The sequence below is a fragment of the Tiliqua scincoides genome, chromosome 3, assembly GCF_035046505.1.
Source record: "Tiliqua scincoides isolate rTilSci1 chromosome 3, rTilSci1.hap2, whole genome shotgun sequence".
NCBI lineage: Eukaryota > Metazoa > Chordata > Lepidosauria > Squamata > Scincidae > Tiliqua > Tiliqua scincoides.
This window is the reverse complement of record NC_089823.1, coordinates 6,783,367-6,800,377: the sequence shown is the minus strand read 5'-3', so window position 1 is coordinate 6,800,377 and position 17,011 is coordinate 6,783,367. Positions and strand designations below refer to the sequence as shown.

General features: G+C 46.2%; 1 protein-coding gene across 3 annotated transcripts in view; it reads left to right on the top strand.

The window, feature by feature from the left end:
- TENM4 (teneurin transmembrane protein 4) overlaps positions 1-16,457 on the top strand; it is a 367,138-nt gene extending 350,681 nt beyond the window's left edge. For all 3 annotated transcript variants that reach the window (XM_066622507.1, XM_066622506.1, XM_066622505.1), the window contains 4 exons: positions 1,920-2,216; positions 3,697-5,311; positions 12,091-12,233; positions 15,699-16,457. In XM_066622507.1, the coding sequence (XP_066478604.1) occupies positions 1,920-2,216; positions 3,697-5,311; positions 12,091-12,233; positions 15,699-16,457 (2,814 nt within the window). The remainder of the gene's footprint in view (positions 1-1,919; positions 2,217-3,696; positions 5,312-12,090; positions 12,234-15,698) is intronic.
- Positions 16,458-17,011: the final 554 nt, after the last annotated feature.

Here is a 17,011-nt window from a genome sequence, read left to right as displayed (position 1 = left end):
CAACACAACGGGGAGCATTCTTTGTAACTCAATTTGTGGGGGCTGAAGTACAGCCTATGAATTAAATTAAGGGCTTTCTCTTTCATTAGGCTTTTCTGAACACGCTGCATTCCATTTGTCAGTTGGTAGGACAATGTCTAAATCCTTCTCCCATACTGCTTTGATAACACCATACAGTATATCAGGGTAAGCAGCTGATTATATAAATTTGACATCACCCCTTAAACAAATTTGGAGGTGCAACAATAAAGGATTCAAAATGGAATGAACAGAGGCTGTGTGACAACTGATGCAGAGTTAAAACAGGTGATTGAAACCAGTGTACCTTTAAACAGTTTTGCCTTCGTTTGAAGTCCTGTTAAAGATTTTATTCATTTGAAGACGTGTTAAATCTTTTATTCACAAAGAAATCAGTGCACCTGAACAACCCTACTTTTCTCAGCATTTAAAACACACAGCTTTAGTCAGATGAAGAAATAATGGGATGGACAAGGACCGGGATGAATGGGATGAGTGGCAACAACAGCAGCAATAGTTTACAACCCCATTCCCTCCAGACAGGTATCATGGCAAGAATGGGTTGTCGACTTTGTGTAAGAAGATGGGGGCCAATTGAAACTGCATTTGTGCCAAGATGTCATTGTCAACACAGCTTACCTCCAGACCAACCCAGTCTCTTATATTAGGATTTGGGGAGTATTAATATGCTTGTAAGCTGAAAGGCAACCTGGTATTCTCTTAGGTTTGGGACCCTAAGACATCCCAGCCTACTAGACATCAATTAAGACATTTTATGGAAACAGTGCAAGGTCCTAAGGGAGAGTGTGAGGCCAGTGTGAGGGTGTTTTTAGCTGTTCACTTTCACCAGCATTCACTTTTTGGTGCTTTAAGTGAGGGCTCTCCTGACTTGGGCCAGATCCTGCATTTGGAAATAGCCCTCCCCCATGTGAGCAATGCTTACAGTTCCACTGCACTGCTCTGCTCCAGGCACCTGATCTCATCACAAGGAAGCTCTGGGCAGTCGAGTCTGCCCGGACATCCTGTCGCAAAGCTTGCTGGGGCTGTTGGCAATAGACATAACTATGACAAGATTGAGGGGCAGCAGCAGAATGTAAGCCCTAGCTGGGACGGGCAGGGCTTTCCAGCTGTACAGCGGTCTCCAGTTTGGAGACTGCTGCTTTAAGTATATGCGTAGATAGATAGGACCAGGTCAGACAGTGCATCCGAACCGAGCCCTTCCACACACACATTTTAGAACATGAGTGCACATATGCCACCCCCCCTCCCTCTCAGCACACCATTCCATGTTGCATGATTGTAAATACCATGACTATTAAATAGCACTATAATGGATTGTTTAAATCATGCATGAGAGGATGTTCAGGCTTAACTCCCCCCCCAACTCCCCCCCCAACCCGGTGTGATGATGAAAACTGGAGTAGCAAGTCAAGAAGGGACAACAGGATGTGAGACAACTCATGTCTCAACCTATATGTGGGCCCAGCGGTCTCAGGGCACAATCCTAACCAGGTCTACTCAGAAGTAAGTCCTATTTTGTTCAATGGGGCTTACACTCGAGAGAGAGTGTAGTTAGGATTGCAGCCTCAGATGTATTGTCCAAACCAGACCACAGACAGATTTTTATTTCAGAATGATTGTGACTGAGGAACAGGACAAATTAGAATTTGGTTTGATTTGGTTTCAAAGGTCACTTAATCTATTCAGGGACTAAGCTGTGTGTTTTCATATTCCTCTCTGTTTTCTTCCTGTGTCTCCTCAGGGCTTAGAGTTGTTTGCAAAAATAGAATTTTACACCTTCCCAGAAAAACTGGTTGATTGTTTTTCAACAGCAGTTAATACGTAATTCAACCTCACAGTCTTTCTGTGTCTAATTCTTATTCCTTCCCTGGCTGCTGCAGGTTCATAACAGAAATCTGCTTTCCCTTGACTTTGACCGGGTGACAAGAACAGAGAAGATTTATGACGACCATCGCAAGTTCACCCTGAGGATCCTGTATGACCAAGCTGGGCGGCCGAGCTTGTGGTCCCCAAGCAGCAGGCTGAATGGAGTGAATGTAACCTATTCCTCAGGAGGTCATATTGCTGGGATCCAGAGAGGGACCATGTCAGAAAGGATGGAATATGACCAGTCAGGCCGGATTACATCCAGAATCTTTGCTGATGGCAAATCTTGGAGTTACACTTACTTAGAGAAGGTGAGAACTCCCCATGAGAAGTGCTTCAAAACCTTGTAGCCTTCAGGTGCTTTTAAGCTCTCCTTTCCCACGGCTACTATCTGAAACTCTGAGTCTGGTCAGTGCCTGGATGGGAGACTGCTTAGGAACCCCATCCACACTGCCTTGTTCCAAGACACAAAATGTAATGAATAAATCCATAATTGATTTATCTTTGACCACTGTTAGACCCTTAAAACCCTTTCAACAACAGGAGACCAGGCAATATTGAATGCTTTTCTGAAAATGTTTGTTTGTATATCCCTTCTAAAGGCTGAAAGAGATTAGGCCAAGTGATGAAGGAAATTCCAGGGTTTAAGGGCCACCACTAAGAAAACTCTGTCCTGTGCGTGCATCAATTTAATCTCAAGATGGAGATAGAACAAGTGTTTCTCCTGTTATTTTTAGTGGGCAGGCAATATCAAATGGTCTCAGTCCTTTAGATCCCCTGAGTCCAAAGTATATATAACTTTAAGAGCCCACATCGATCTTCCGTGACCTTGCTGGTACAACTGTACTGAAAACAAGCTCACTATATCTTTGGCCGGGGGGGAGGGGGGGCAGAAGGTTTCAGAGGGGACAAGATATTTTCCCTTACCCTTCCATAAGCATCCTACTCTGTAATGGGTCTCTTGGATCTGCTCTGTAGTGGGGTGCATGTTCAAGGAGAAGTAAGGGGCAGGTGGGCTCAAAAAAGAGGGAATAAGATCCAGGCATGTGCCATTCCTGTTAGATCCACCCCCTCCATCTGCTTCCTTGCCCCACTCATCCCCCCTCTCTCAGTTTTGCCCCCTCCTTGCCCACCCCCTGCCCTTCCACCACCTTACATAGTCCAGCAGGTGTGGTGGACCGTGGACGTGGAACACTGTTGCCTATTGTGGCACTAGTCCCTAAAAGGCCCCAAAAGTTCCATCAGCAGCCATTTTACAACAGTGGAACTCTTCCGCTGTCATAAATCCTGCCCCATCCCAACAGCCCAATCCCCAAGATTGGTCTGTCAGGATGGTAAGCCACAAACTGAATTGCGCTAAGTAGCAAGCTGGGAGCCAGTGCAAACTAAACAATATCAAATCAGGCTTCCACAAGCAGCCTGCCAGCAGCATCCTGTACCAGGAGAAGTTTCCAAACAGTTCAAAGAGCAGTTTGGGAGGATTTGACGGTGGGGGGAGTTGCAATCATGTCTGGCACAAGGTAGGAAGATACAACAACAATTTTTCTACAAGTAAGTGCACACATTCTGCAGTTCTGAAGGAAACAATTCTTCTGGCCAAAATTGTTTTGGAATTGGAACAAAGTACATAAATATCCTTATTAATAAGAATAGCCCTGATAGCTGTATGATCAGAGCCAGTATACAAATTCTGGACCAGAGAAACCTTCAGCCTGATCCAGTTCTTCTTGGGTTATACCCCATTTTAAAGCCATATGAACATAACAGCTATTTTTTCTCTCTTGCTTGCAGTCCATGGTGCTGCTTCTCCACAGCCAACGCCAGTACATTTTTGAGTTTGATAAGAACGATCGCCTGTCCTCGGTGACCATGCCCAACGTAGCCCGGCAGACCTTGGAAACCATCCGCTCTGTTGGGTACTACAGGAACATCTACCGACCCCCAGAAGGCAACGCCTCTGTCGTTCAGGATTTCAACGAGGAACAGCAGCTCCTTCACACCTATCATTTAGGGACAGGTAGGCGCGTCATCTACAAGTACGGCAAGCTGTCCAAGCTGGCGGAAATGCTTTACGACACCACCAAAATCAGCTTCACCTACGATGAAACTGCTGGCATGCTGAAAACTATAAACCTGCAGAACGAAGGGTTCACCTGCACCATCAGGTACCGGCAGATTGGGCCACTGATCGACCGGCAGATCTTCCGTTTCACAGAAGAAGGCATGGTGAATGCCCGCTTTGACTACAATTATGACAACAGCTTCCGGGTGACCAGTATGCAAGCCGTGATTAACGAGACACCCTTACCCATCGACCTCTACAGGTACGACGATGTGTCGGGCAAAACAGAGCAGTTTGGCAAATTTGGGGTCATCTATTACGACATCAATCAGATCATCACCACAGCTGTCATGACCCACACTAAGCATTTTGATGCTTATGGAAGAATGAAAGAAGTGCAGTATGAGATATTCAGGTCCCTCATGTACTGGATGACGGTGCAGTACGACAACATGGGAAGAGTAGTGAAGAAAGAGTTGAAGGTTGGCCCATATGCAAACACCACAAGGTATTCATATGAGTACGATGCGGATGGTCAGTTACAGACTGTGTCGATCAATGAGAAGCCGCTCTGGCGGTACAGTTATGACCTAAATGGGAATCTCCATTTGCTGAGTCCTGGTAACAGCGCCCGCCTGACGCCACTGAGGTATGATCTGAGGGACAGGATTACGAGATTGGGAGACGTGCAGTACAAGATGGATGAAGATGGCTTCTTGCGACAAAGAGGGAATGACATATTTGAGTACAACTCAGCAGGACTGCTTATCAGGGCCTACAACAAAGCCAGTGGATGGAGTGTGAAGTATCGTTATGATGGACTTGGACGGAGGGTCTCCAGCAAAACTGCCCATGGCCATCACCTGCAGTTCTTCTATGCAGACCTTTCCAGCCCTACCAAGGTCACCCATCTGTACAATCATTCCAGTTCTGAAATAACCTCTCTTTATTATGACCTCCAGGGTCATCTCTTTGCTATGGAACTTAGTAGCGGAGATGAATTTTACATTGCGTGCGACAACATTGGTACCCCTTTGGCTGTCTTCAGTGGGACAGGCTTAATGATCAAGCAGATCCTGTACACAGCTTATGGGGAGATCTACCTAGACACCAACCCTAACTTCCAAATCATCATTGGTTACCATGGAGGCCTGTACGACCCACTCACCAAACTCATTCATATGGGAAAGAGAGATTATGATGTGCTTGCTGGTCGGTGGACCAGTCCAGACCATGACATCTGGAAACGTCTGAACAGCAACAACATAATGCCTTTTAACCTTTACATGTTCAAGAACAACAATCCTATAAGCGACTCTCAGGATATCAAGTGCTACATGACAGGTAAGATTCATTTTTGGCCTGTTGCTCTGTAGCCCATCAATTAATTGCTTGATGTGTGCCACTTTATAACATCATAGTCTAGGTCAGAGGTCTCCAAACCTTTTGGCCAGAGGGCTGCATCAAATATCTGTCATGGTGTTGAGGGCCGGGAAAAAAATTTAACTATAAAATTTAAATAAATAAATTAGAGATGGAACTGTTACCCTGCACATGCTCGATCTCGTCTGATCTCGGAAGCGTCAGGCCTGGTTAGTACTTGGATGGGAGACTGCCTGGGAATAACGGGTGCTGTAGGCTTATACCACAGTCTTTCGAGACTGAAGGTTGCCAACCATTTAGACAAGTGAATAAATGAATGAATGGCCTCATTCCTTCAACTTCTCTGGCCCTCAGAACCCTCCAGACACAACCAGAGCAGAGCGCTGGTCGTGTTCAGTTGAGTGGGTTAGAGGCTTTCAGGGTTCAAGAGGCTGGCCGCTGGCCAGACAGAGGCTTGCTGCGGGCCGAATCTGGCCCCTGGGCCAGGGTTTGGAGACCCCTGGTCTAGGTTTTCAAACCTGCATCCAAGAAGTTGCAACATTCCTGAGATTCATTTAGGTTTTATTGGGAAGCACTATATATACGTAGTACTGTAGATGTGAGTCAAAATCTACTAGTACTGTAGATGTGAGTCAAAATCTACATTTCTCACAATACCCATTTCATCTATTGCAACCAATTGTGGAATGTCACACAGAGAGATCTTTGTTGCATTCGCACAAGCCTTAGTCTGGAAGTGCCATCTTTTGTTCCAATCACTTTTTACCAAGAGTTCAGATAATGTGGTTTTCATTATCCATATTATCATACTGTGTCATACTTTTCCTGATGTGACATGTGGATCTTTTGTCATCAGACACTCAACTGCAGTGCAGCAGCGTAGGTAGAGGTGTGCAAAGCACTAAGTTTTGCAGGGAGTTTCACCAAAATGCCTCTGTTTGACTCCCACCATCTGGAATAGCTCCGAAGGGGAGGAGGAGATACCTCTTGCACGCTGTGGTGAGGCCCCCTGCAAAACGTACTGCTTTGCACCCCTGCTGCAGTGCCAGTCTGTGCAAAAATCATAATCAACACTTTTTCAGAGATTGTACCTATAATTAAAAGCTTTCTCTTCTGCTTCATTTATTGCTTACTGTTCAATGCTATTTCATTATTATTTTTTATTTTTTTAGTTGGAGAACTCAGTAGTTAAACCCCCTTCCTTTTAGGAAATAGGAACTAAGGGCTCAGTTCTATCCAATTATGCAGCACTGATGCAACCATGCCAAGAAGTCATGCATCCTGCAGTGTGGAGGAGGAGGCAGTCATGGAGGCCTCCTCAATGTAAGGGAATATTTATCCCTTTACCTCAAGGATGCATTGTGGCTGCATCGGCACTTGAAAGTTGAATAGGAGTGGGCTCTAAGTCATTAAGGAGCAGTTAAGAGACTGTTCCTCAGTAATCCAGCTGAACAGAAACCAATAAAGGGAGCAGAAAGCACAAGAAAGAAGCTTCTAATTCAAGTTGCAGGAGATCTTTGTTCAACAGGACTTATGTCTGCATAACCAACACATAAGGATCTGACCCACAGGGTCAGTATTACTGGATTAAAAAGGTGTTTATAAGTGCCATGCAAAGCCACTGTTTTAATTCCACTTTCAGCTGATTGCTTGAAAGAACAGTCTCAGAAGCTCAGAAGACCCTAAGCTAGAGGAAAACTCAACAGAGAAGAAAAGATCCTGTTTAGATCAGAAGGGGAAGTCATCAAAAAAGCCTGCCTACGCCTGGCTTAGGGGCACTTTAAGTGGTGGTTTTCTCATATGTAGAAGGAGAACAGAGCCTTTGCATTTATTTTGCTGTGCAAAGCAGTCTGTGGATTTTTTGGTTGAAAAGTGGAATATAAATATTTTAATAACAATTCAAACCATTCAGGAAGTGGAGGAGAAGAGGGGCCTCACCTATGCTAATTGTGCATCTAAATGAGCAACCACCAATAGTGTAGCCGGGAGGGGCCATGTTATGTACACCAGGTGCCTCAACATGCCATGTAAGTGCAAGTGCCATGTAAGTGCATGTAAGTGGAAGGGAGGGCACCAGGATGCAGGTCTCTTGTTATCTGGTGTGCTCCCTGGGGCATTTGGTGTGCCGCTGTGAGATACAGGAAGCTGGACTAGATGGGCCTATGGCCTGCTCCAGTGGGGCTGTTCTTATGTTCTAAAGTGGCCCACTTTCTGTCTGAGCCATTCGGAGCCGCGATGGCAATGCACACGCACCTTGCATTGCCATCACTGCCCCAAATGGCTCAGATGGTGAGTGGGAGAGGCCACTGGCGTCGTTAGGGGGTGCGGGAGGTGGGGGCTGCACCAGGTGACGCGCTGGGGGGGGTGACGCACTCTGGGGGGAGGGTGCGCTGACTTTGCGGGGTTAGTAGCTACCATGTCCTGCCATACAATGTTGGGTGCAGAATGGCCAGCAGATTGCAGTGCGAAAAAGAGAATTGAAATCGCTCCTTTCGTTCAAAAGTTATGGCCAAAAAACAGGAAGGAAAAAATGCATGGAGCCCTATGGAAAGTGAAAGTGAGCCGTACCGCGCGTTTACTTGCAAGTAGGTGTACTTGCCATAGTCCATCGGAAAGGGCAGGCTGAGAGGACTCCAAGGACATCAGAATGGTCCTGATCCAATGAATGCAGCCCCAAAAACACAAAAGGGAGAAGGAGGTCCCTCCCTCCCTCCCAGCTGCAGTCTATTGAGCCCTATGGAAAGCAAGCAGCCTCTTTTATTTTAATTTAATTATTTATAATTATTTCTTTTAAGTTGCTTGATGATGTTACTTCTGGCCATGACATCACTTCCAATGGGTCCTGGACAGATTGACATTCTAAAAAGTGGGTCCCAGTGCTAAAAGTTTGAGAACTGCTGCAATAAGGTGTTAGTAAGTTGACACAGGGGTGTGTGTGTGTGTGTGTGTGTGAGACTCTACAACTTCTCAAAATCACTAAAATCAGAATTTGGAGGAATAATACCATCATGTTATATATCAATCAATGCGTAATTTCATGCAGAATGCAATGAAACAAAACACATTGAAATATCTGTGTTCTAACCAAAGGTACAGCCAAAAAACCAGTGTGGGCGGGGTGATGGCACATCACCGTGCCCACCTGGGGCATTGCCCACTACATGGGGTGACGCGCAGGCCTCTGGCACCAGGTGACACGAATCCTAGTGATTCCACTGGGAGGGGCCACTTATATGGCACATTGAGGGGCCTGCTGTACTTAATGTATTGTCCCCTCTGGCTATGCTACTAACAGCCACTTTACCTTGCTATGTCTTAAACCCCCCTAGAAACCAAGAAGTAAACAAACAGGTGCATGATGGGTCCCTCTCCCGCCCCCTTCCTATTTCTGCCTATTCCTTCACGCATCTCTTCCTGCAGATTAAAAGGTGATTAATGTCTTTCTAATTTCCTATCATTTGCACAGAGGTATCACTGTGCACATCAGCTGGCAGCCCAGATTCTAAATTGCATCTAAATAAACTGTATTAAGGATCCCTGCTCCAGGAGAGCAGCAGCTGAATCCTTTCTAATCATGACCTTTTTATCAAGCCTTTTAAAAATAACAATGCGATTAAGCGTTAATTCATCCATGAGAATTGGTGCCTCTTGGCTGGTGAAAAACAAGAGTCACGTGCTTTAAATGTCGGCCAGACCAACGAGACAGCAGCCTTTTGACCTAACTCCAACCAGTGTCACCGGTATGAGTTTGGCGTAATGATCAGTGCTGAGGCCATGTTACTGGGGACCTTGGAGCAAAGCCCTGCACTGGGCTTTCCGTGGTGCCCCCACCTACTCCCTGACAGCACACCAGACTGCCACTCTGCTGCCAGTTCTGAGGGTTCAGGACTTAGCTCTGAAAGTCAGGTTCTTTTTACATAACACACAGCAAGGCAAACAAAAGGGCAGGAGGTCTGGTCTAGAGGGTAGAGCCTCCATTTGCCTGAAGACAACATCCACAAGGTCGCCAGTTCGAGGCCACTGGCACCGTGCGACCTTGGAGCAGCTGAGAAGCTGGGCCGAGCTATTCCATCTGCTCTGAGCGTGGGAGGATGGAGGCCAGAATGTGAAGCCAGATCAGAAAGAAACATCTGGACTGTTGTGGTTCTTGAAAGATAGAACCTTCTTTCAATTGTAAAAATCCCTACGGGGATTTAATCAGCCTGCCTATGTAAACCGCCTTGAATAAAGTCTGAGGAGAAATCTGACGACCAAGAAAGGCAGTATAGAAATACCTGTATTATTAGTATTATTATTAGATGCACCACAAATCTGTTACAGTATTATACCACTTCAGCTCAAAGAATTCTGGGGGTTGCAGTTGGTAGGGCAGGTGCTGAGTTTGAGATCCCCAGACTCTGCCACAGAGTTTGGGTTCTCAGGAGAGGAAGCAATCATTGAACCATTTTATAGCTGAGTTAAGAGAGAGTAACCAACACGCATTTCTTTGGATTAATGAAAGTGAAGGAGAATGATATGGGTTCATCTGCAGGGCATATTGATGAGTGATGTGCAGAGGTGGACCCATGTGTGAAGAGTCTTCTCTTAGGGCAGAGAGTTGCAGTAGCTTGCTTTTGGTGTGGTACTGTTCAAATGTGCAGTGGACTTCTACCTGCCTAGAACAGGGGTGTCCAAACATTTTGGCAGGAGGGCCACATCATCTCTGTGTTGGGGGCCAGGGGGGAAAAAAAGAATTAATTTACATTAATTTGAATAAATTTACATAAATGAATTTATTAGAGATGGCACTTATATGAATGAATGAAGGTCTTGCAGTAGCTCAAGGCCTTAAAAGGCCTTGCACAAAGCAAGGCTGGCCTTTCCTTCACTACCACTGCTGCATCACAGACGTGAAACAGCAAGTAGTGGAGGGAGCCCTCGTCCCACAGCTCAAGTGAGAGATGGAACAGTCGTCCTCATGCTGAGAGCAGTTGCGTCAGGCCAGCACGGGCTCCAGCAAGTCTCAGGAGGGCCAGAGCCACATTGGAGACTGGGGGCTCCCCACAGGCCGGATTGGGAGCCCCCGAGGGCTGCAAGTGGTCCCCGGGCCGGGGTTTGGACACCCCTGGCCTGGAAGATCATGCAGTGGACCTAAATGGAAACTGGGCACTGCTGCAACTATTGTCGATGTCTTCCATCTTTGAGTTTTTCACAAGTGCACAGTTGTGTGTCTTGCACAGTAGCGAACAAATGTTTCACCATCTTCATTTAAAAAGTACATGACCTGGCTAGAAACCACAGTGAGGGCTAGGTGATCAAGCTCACTGATCTGCAGGTTGCAGTTTTAACACACACACACACACACACACACACACACACACACACACACACACACACACACACACACACCAGCACCATTTGTAAGAAATAAATTCTTGGTCAAAAGCACCCATTTGTGTGCATATGTAACTCTGTAGGCACAGTTCTTGTAAGCTTTCCACTCTGCAGCTAATTGCAACTTTAGAAGATCATACCCACAAAAGAAGGGACATCCACGAAAGTTGAGTGTTAGGACAGTTAGAACAGACAGAAGAAAATATTTCTTTACCCAGTGTGTAATAAGTCTGTGGAACTCCTTGCCACAGGAAGTAGTGATGGCATCTTGCCTGGATGCCTTTAAGAGGGCATTGGAAAAATTTCTGGAGGAAAGGTCCATCACAGGTGACAAGTCACGATAGGTATGTGCAAGCTCTTGGTTTTAGAGGCAGGCTGCCTCTGATTGCCAGGTGCAGGGGAGGGCACTGGGACACAGGTTGTGTCTGTTGTCTTGTGTGCTCCCTGGGGCATTTGGTGGGCCACTGTGAGATACAGGAAGCTGGATGCCTTTAAAAGGGGATTGGACAAATTTCTGGAGGAAAAATCCATTACAGGTTACAAGTCATGATGTGTATGTGCAACCTCCTCATTTTAGAAATGGGCTATGCCAGATGCAAGGAAGGGCACCAGGATGCAGGTCTCTTGTTATCTGGTGCTCCCTGGGGCATTTGGTGGGCCGCTGTGAGATACAGGAAGCTGGTCTAGGTGGGCCTATGGCCTGATCCAGTGGGGCTGTTCTTTTGTTCTTATGACTAGTTGGGCTTTTGGCCTGATCCAGCAGGGCTTCTTATGTTCTTATATAATTCAGGGAATTTATGCAGGGCCAAAGGGTTAATCCCCTCTTGCCGCCCCCGCCCCCACAAGGCCCCAGTGAGGGAGACGGTACCTGCCTTTCTGAAAAGGATGAAGGTATAGCAAGTTCCAATCATGGAGTGTACATATCACATTTAATTTGGCCCTTAGGGTGTGCCATAAGTAACTTCATATGTACTAGTTCTTGTCAGGCTGAACTGCTGGACATACCACTCATTAGGTGTCTTGATGTGAACATGCTTACCATTTGGTTGACACATGCAACACTAAATCTGTTCTGTACCAGTAAGGATATCTTAGGACCACTACCCTAAGGTGAAATGTTTGCTATTCCGTTGATGATTTTTTTTTTAATTGTTAGCTCAGACTTCACATTAGCAATGTAAGTTTTGCATTTGTGCTTTTTGGCATGAGTTAAACATGCTAAAACCCCTTTTCCACATTTGGCTGTGCATGACCCCTTCTTGGTAAAACCTTCTTGCAAAGATCCAGCCCGGACAGTTGCTTGAGTTGTCTGGTGTCTGTAAGCATCAAAGTGTAAATAACCTTTGGTTTCTCCTCCCCTCTTCTAGATGTCAACAGCTGGCTGCTTACATTTGGGTTTCAGCTACACAATGTCATCCCTGGATATCCTAAGCCGGACACGGAAGCTCTGGAACCTTCATACGAACTCGTCCACACCCAGCTGAAAACCCAAGAATGGGACAATAGCAAGGTAGTCTGCCTGACTTGAATGCCGTGGCCCAGTTCAAACAGTACAACAACAGTGTTTGGGTGTAATGGGAAACTGGTTTGTTACACATAGCAAACAGAAGTTTCCAAACTCCTCCCTTCATGAACAAAGGGGGAAGGAAGGATAGCACACAAGCCAGGGGCAAGCCACAGCTCATTCCCATTGCACCAAAAATGGGATGTGAGATGTGAGAACCAAGGCACTGTCTGTTCTATCCAGAGGAACAAACAGTTGACTGCTTAGTCAGGGCTCGTCAAAATGGACCCCAGACACAAGGCACACCCAGATTTACTCCTGTAGTCTTTCTAGGGCCACGGAGTCTGATGTGGAGCGGTCATGGCTACCCCAACCAACAGTGAAGCAGCTGCAATAGTGCCATGGCAGTCTATCCAGCATGGACGAAGAGCACTCCAGTGCTGTTGTGGAAGCTTTTGTCGTGGCATCACTGCTGCTCTCAGTCCAGCTTGGAGACTATAATGCTCTTTCACCCATCCAGAAAGAACCACATGCCTCCCCGCATATCCCCCAGCCCCAGCTCCTTAAGGGACTGTAGAGATGGAAGGGAACTGTCAGGTTTCACTCCACAGTTTTTGGCAGGCAATGTACAGAAATAATTCCATTCTGCTAAACTTCCACAGGGGATTTTGGAAAGCATAATGGCTTCGACAATCCTCTTCAGAGCAGGAGGGTCAGCATTTTACCAGCTCCTTGCTGCATAACAGACATTCTGTGTCAAGATGTATGGCGTGCTCCATAATCCAGGAAGAAAGGTCAATTCAATGAGTGGTTTGTTTAAAACTACAGCAAAACAACCATCCGCTGGCTGTATCAGAAACAGGGGGCATAGAATGGGGGGGGGCTGACTTGCTCCCCTTCACATCACAAAGGCCCCTGATCAAGCAGTGGGTGGGATGTTACTCCTCACTAGATTAGAGAATTATGAGATGTGATAAATCATGCTTTACAGTCACATTTTAGCAATCTACACAATGATTCCTGCTCAGAAATGACTTTGTAATAAGAGAAACGGAGATGTAGTCCAAACCTCTGCTGGGTCTTCAACTTGAGTTATTTTAAACTGGCACTTTTAGTGTTAATTGAAATTTCCCCCCCCCCCCATTTGTAGAAAGGAAAATTGAAGTGGGGGCACTTTGGTGATTTTCAAGGTGACAAAATGGTTCAAAGGGGGAAAAGCAGGTGCCAGCTAGCAGGAAGTGGGGTCATTGTCAGGAAAAGCACTGCCAAAGTCACCAGGAGACTTAAACTAGGGAGGCAGTAGCATAGTGGGGGGCATGGCAGCACAGGAGGTATTGTAGGCACCTCAATGCATTGTATAAGCAGTCCCTCTCGTTCGCTGTCAGAGCCATTCTGGGCAGTGACTCTGTCATTGCCCAGAATGGCTCAGACAACAAACAAGAGGGGCCAGTTACATGGTGCATTGTGGCAGCTACAATACTTCCCGTGCCACCCCCCCATTAGCTATGCTACTTGCCAGGGCGTGTGGTTCTCACACACACACTCAGGTGGAAAGTTTTCCACAGAACCTTCATCTCAGCCTGACATCTTATTCACATTAGTTCTCACTTCTCTGTACTGCTGATTTCGAACCATCCCTCCCTATCTTAACTAGTTGTTGGAAGAGGCAGTGTTATCACAGAGCACTGCCATCTGCACTCAAAATAGAATTTTCTATTTCCTTTCTTCGTTAGATCATTGGGGGGGGAGAATACTGTACATGATAGAAGATGAAACGGAATGGCTAGCAAATTTCAAAGGCAGGACACTCTGCCTCTTTGAACTTCTGCATAATCTCTTTGTGTCCCTTCCTTTTATTTTCACAGCCAGGGAGCCCACAAGTTGTTTTCCATGTGTACAAGAAAGCGCTTTTCCCAAATGTGTTCCTTTATTATTAAAAAGGGTGCACTCAAGGTCATTAGATCTTAAAATTAAGCAGCTTTTCAAAGGCACAAGACTTATTTTGAGATAACAGAGAAGTTTTTAATTATGATTAGGGCACCACATGTGATAATAATTCTTAACCAACGTGGAAAAGCCCCTGGCTTTCAGGGTAACCTAGATGGCAGGGGGGTCGAGGAAGAATGTTACAGGAGCGTCACAGATTGAGTCTTGACTAAAACTTGATTGTCTTTCAGTTAATACAGCAGTAAGCCAGATAGAAAAACCACGTCAAAGGGTATATGCAGGCCTTGCTATCAAATTGCTTGCTAAGCCAAGGAGACAGACCTTGCTTGCTTGCTAAGCCAAGGAGACAGACCAGGGACAGACTGCACTTGCTCCCAGTGTGGAAGGGATTGTCACTCCCGAATCGGCCTTTTCAGCCACACTAGACGCTGTTCCAGAACCACCATTCAGAGCACGATACCAGAGTCAGACTGAAGGTTGCCAACTACTGCTATCAAATGTCTAGTAATTTGCAGGATCACGGACAAGCATATGAAGCTGACTTATACTGAATGAGATGACTGATCCATCTAGTTCAGTACTTTGAACACTAACTGGTAGGGTTTCAGGTGGGATCTTTCCAACCATACCAAGAAATTCCAGGGCATGAATCTAGAATCTGATTCATGCAAATGAATGCACTAACAATATGCTATGGCCCTTTTTCCCTCCAGTCTTTAATGTATGATCCAGTTGATAGAGCCCTTCCCAAGTACGTACTCTGAACAAGAGATGGTGGGTGGAGGAGCTGTGCCAAATCCCACAGCTACTTCAAAGGGGTTAGAGGTGAGGTGGGTGACTTCAGCACAAAACTGTAGTAACCCTTTCACGCATCCAGCCCTCTTGTGTATCCAGCCTCTTGTGTATCCAGCCTCTTGTGTATCCTCTTGTGCAGGATATATACATGATTTTTGTTGATATGATATATACATGCTTTTCGTTATTTCTTGTTTGTTGCTGATTTGGAAGTATTCGGCTGAAGGGCAGGATATATATATATATGTATCATAAATCATGATGTATGCAACATAATGCCACTTCATATTAAGTGATAATGGTCACTGATTTCGATGACTTTGAAAAGAGAGTCAACAAATTCATGAGGTCCACCAGCAGCTTTTAGTCATGGTGGCTTGATGAACCCTCTAGGTTTCGACCCAGTATTCAGCTAAATGCTAGTTGCTGGGGAATATCAATGGAGGATGGCAACTGCCCTATGTGTTGGCTTCCTGGAAGCACCCTTTGTGTTGGCCATAGTGGATGCTGGATGGAACGGAAGCTTGGTTTTATCCAGCAGGTTTCTTTTCCTGTTCTAAGTTAATCAAAGCAAACTAAAAATGTAAAATGTCCTTATACGTGTATTGAATGCATTGGCCCTGTAAGGAGCCAATTCCTTATAGATATTTCTCTGCCATACCTTTCAGTCACCATGTACCTATTGCTAATGTGAGCTTCTCTTTTGTCCCCCTTTCTGTTGTCACTCAGTCAATCTTGGGGGTACAGTGCGAAGTGAAGAAACAGCTGAAGGCTTTCGTCACCCTGGAGCGCTTTGAACAGATCTACAGCTCCAGCATTGCCGGGTGCCGTGACATCAAAGAGAACAACAACTTTGCTTCAGGAGGCTCTGTCATTGGCAAGGGGGTCAAATTTGCCATGAAAGATGGCCGAGTGGCCACAGACATCATCAGCACAGCCAATGAGGATGGGCGCAGGATCGCAGCCATACTGAACAATGCTCACTACCTGGAGAACTTGCACTTCACAATTGAAGGCATGGACACACACTACTTTGTCAAGCAAGGACCATCGGATGGCGATTTGTCCATCCTGGGCCTCAGTGGCGGGCGGAGAACCTTGGAGAACGGCGTCAATGTCACCGTCTCCCAAATCAACACAGTGCTCAATGGAAGGACTAGACGTTACACAGACATTCAGCTCCAGTTCGGAGCACTGTGTCTGAACACCCGCTATGGGACCACCTTGGACGAGGAGAAGACGCGCGTGCTGGAGCTGGCCAGGCAACGTGCTGTGGCCCAAGCCTGGGCACGGGAGCAGCAGAGACTACGGGATGGGGAGGAGGGCAGCCGCTCCTGGACAGAAGGGGAGAAGCAGCAATTGTTAAACACAGGGCGGGTTCAGGGCTACGACGGCTACTTCGTAATCTCAGTGGAGCAGACACCCGAACTCTCAGATAGCGCAAACAACATCCATTTTATGAGACAGAGCGAGATGGGCAGAAGGTGACAGAGAGGGGCAATGCGTTGACTTCTTGCCAAAGACAGCTACCCTTGTGTGGCCACAAACCAGACTGTGTTGTACTCAATCCTTTTTTTAAAAACAAAACCAATAACGAACAAGTTTGGGGTGGAGTGATGATACAGTTGCACTGTATTCATTCATGCTACATCCTTTTCTTTTTAAAAAATTTGGCCTTCTCACTTGTTCGTACTATGATTTCCCCACCCCATCCCCAAGGACCAGAGGTTCTGTTTCGCCATAGTGTGAGCACAGTGAAGTTCTGTGTCCTTTTTGTCCTTCTTCTTCCCTTGTACGATATTCTGAGAAAGGGGAGGTGCCCGTGCAAATCCATAGGTTGCAAAAATGCAGGGAGAAAAGGGTCTCTGTGTCAGGTTCATGCTACCCTTTCATACTCGGGCTGGAAAATAAAGGATTTCCACAGAGACGCTGGAAGGGGGAACGAGAGCTCACAGCGATCTACAGTGCACTCTGCAAAAGAAGAAGAAGCTGGACTATAAATCTTCTTACCATGAGCCTTCTAAATAACTGTGAGCCTCTAG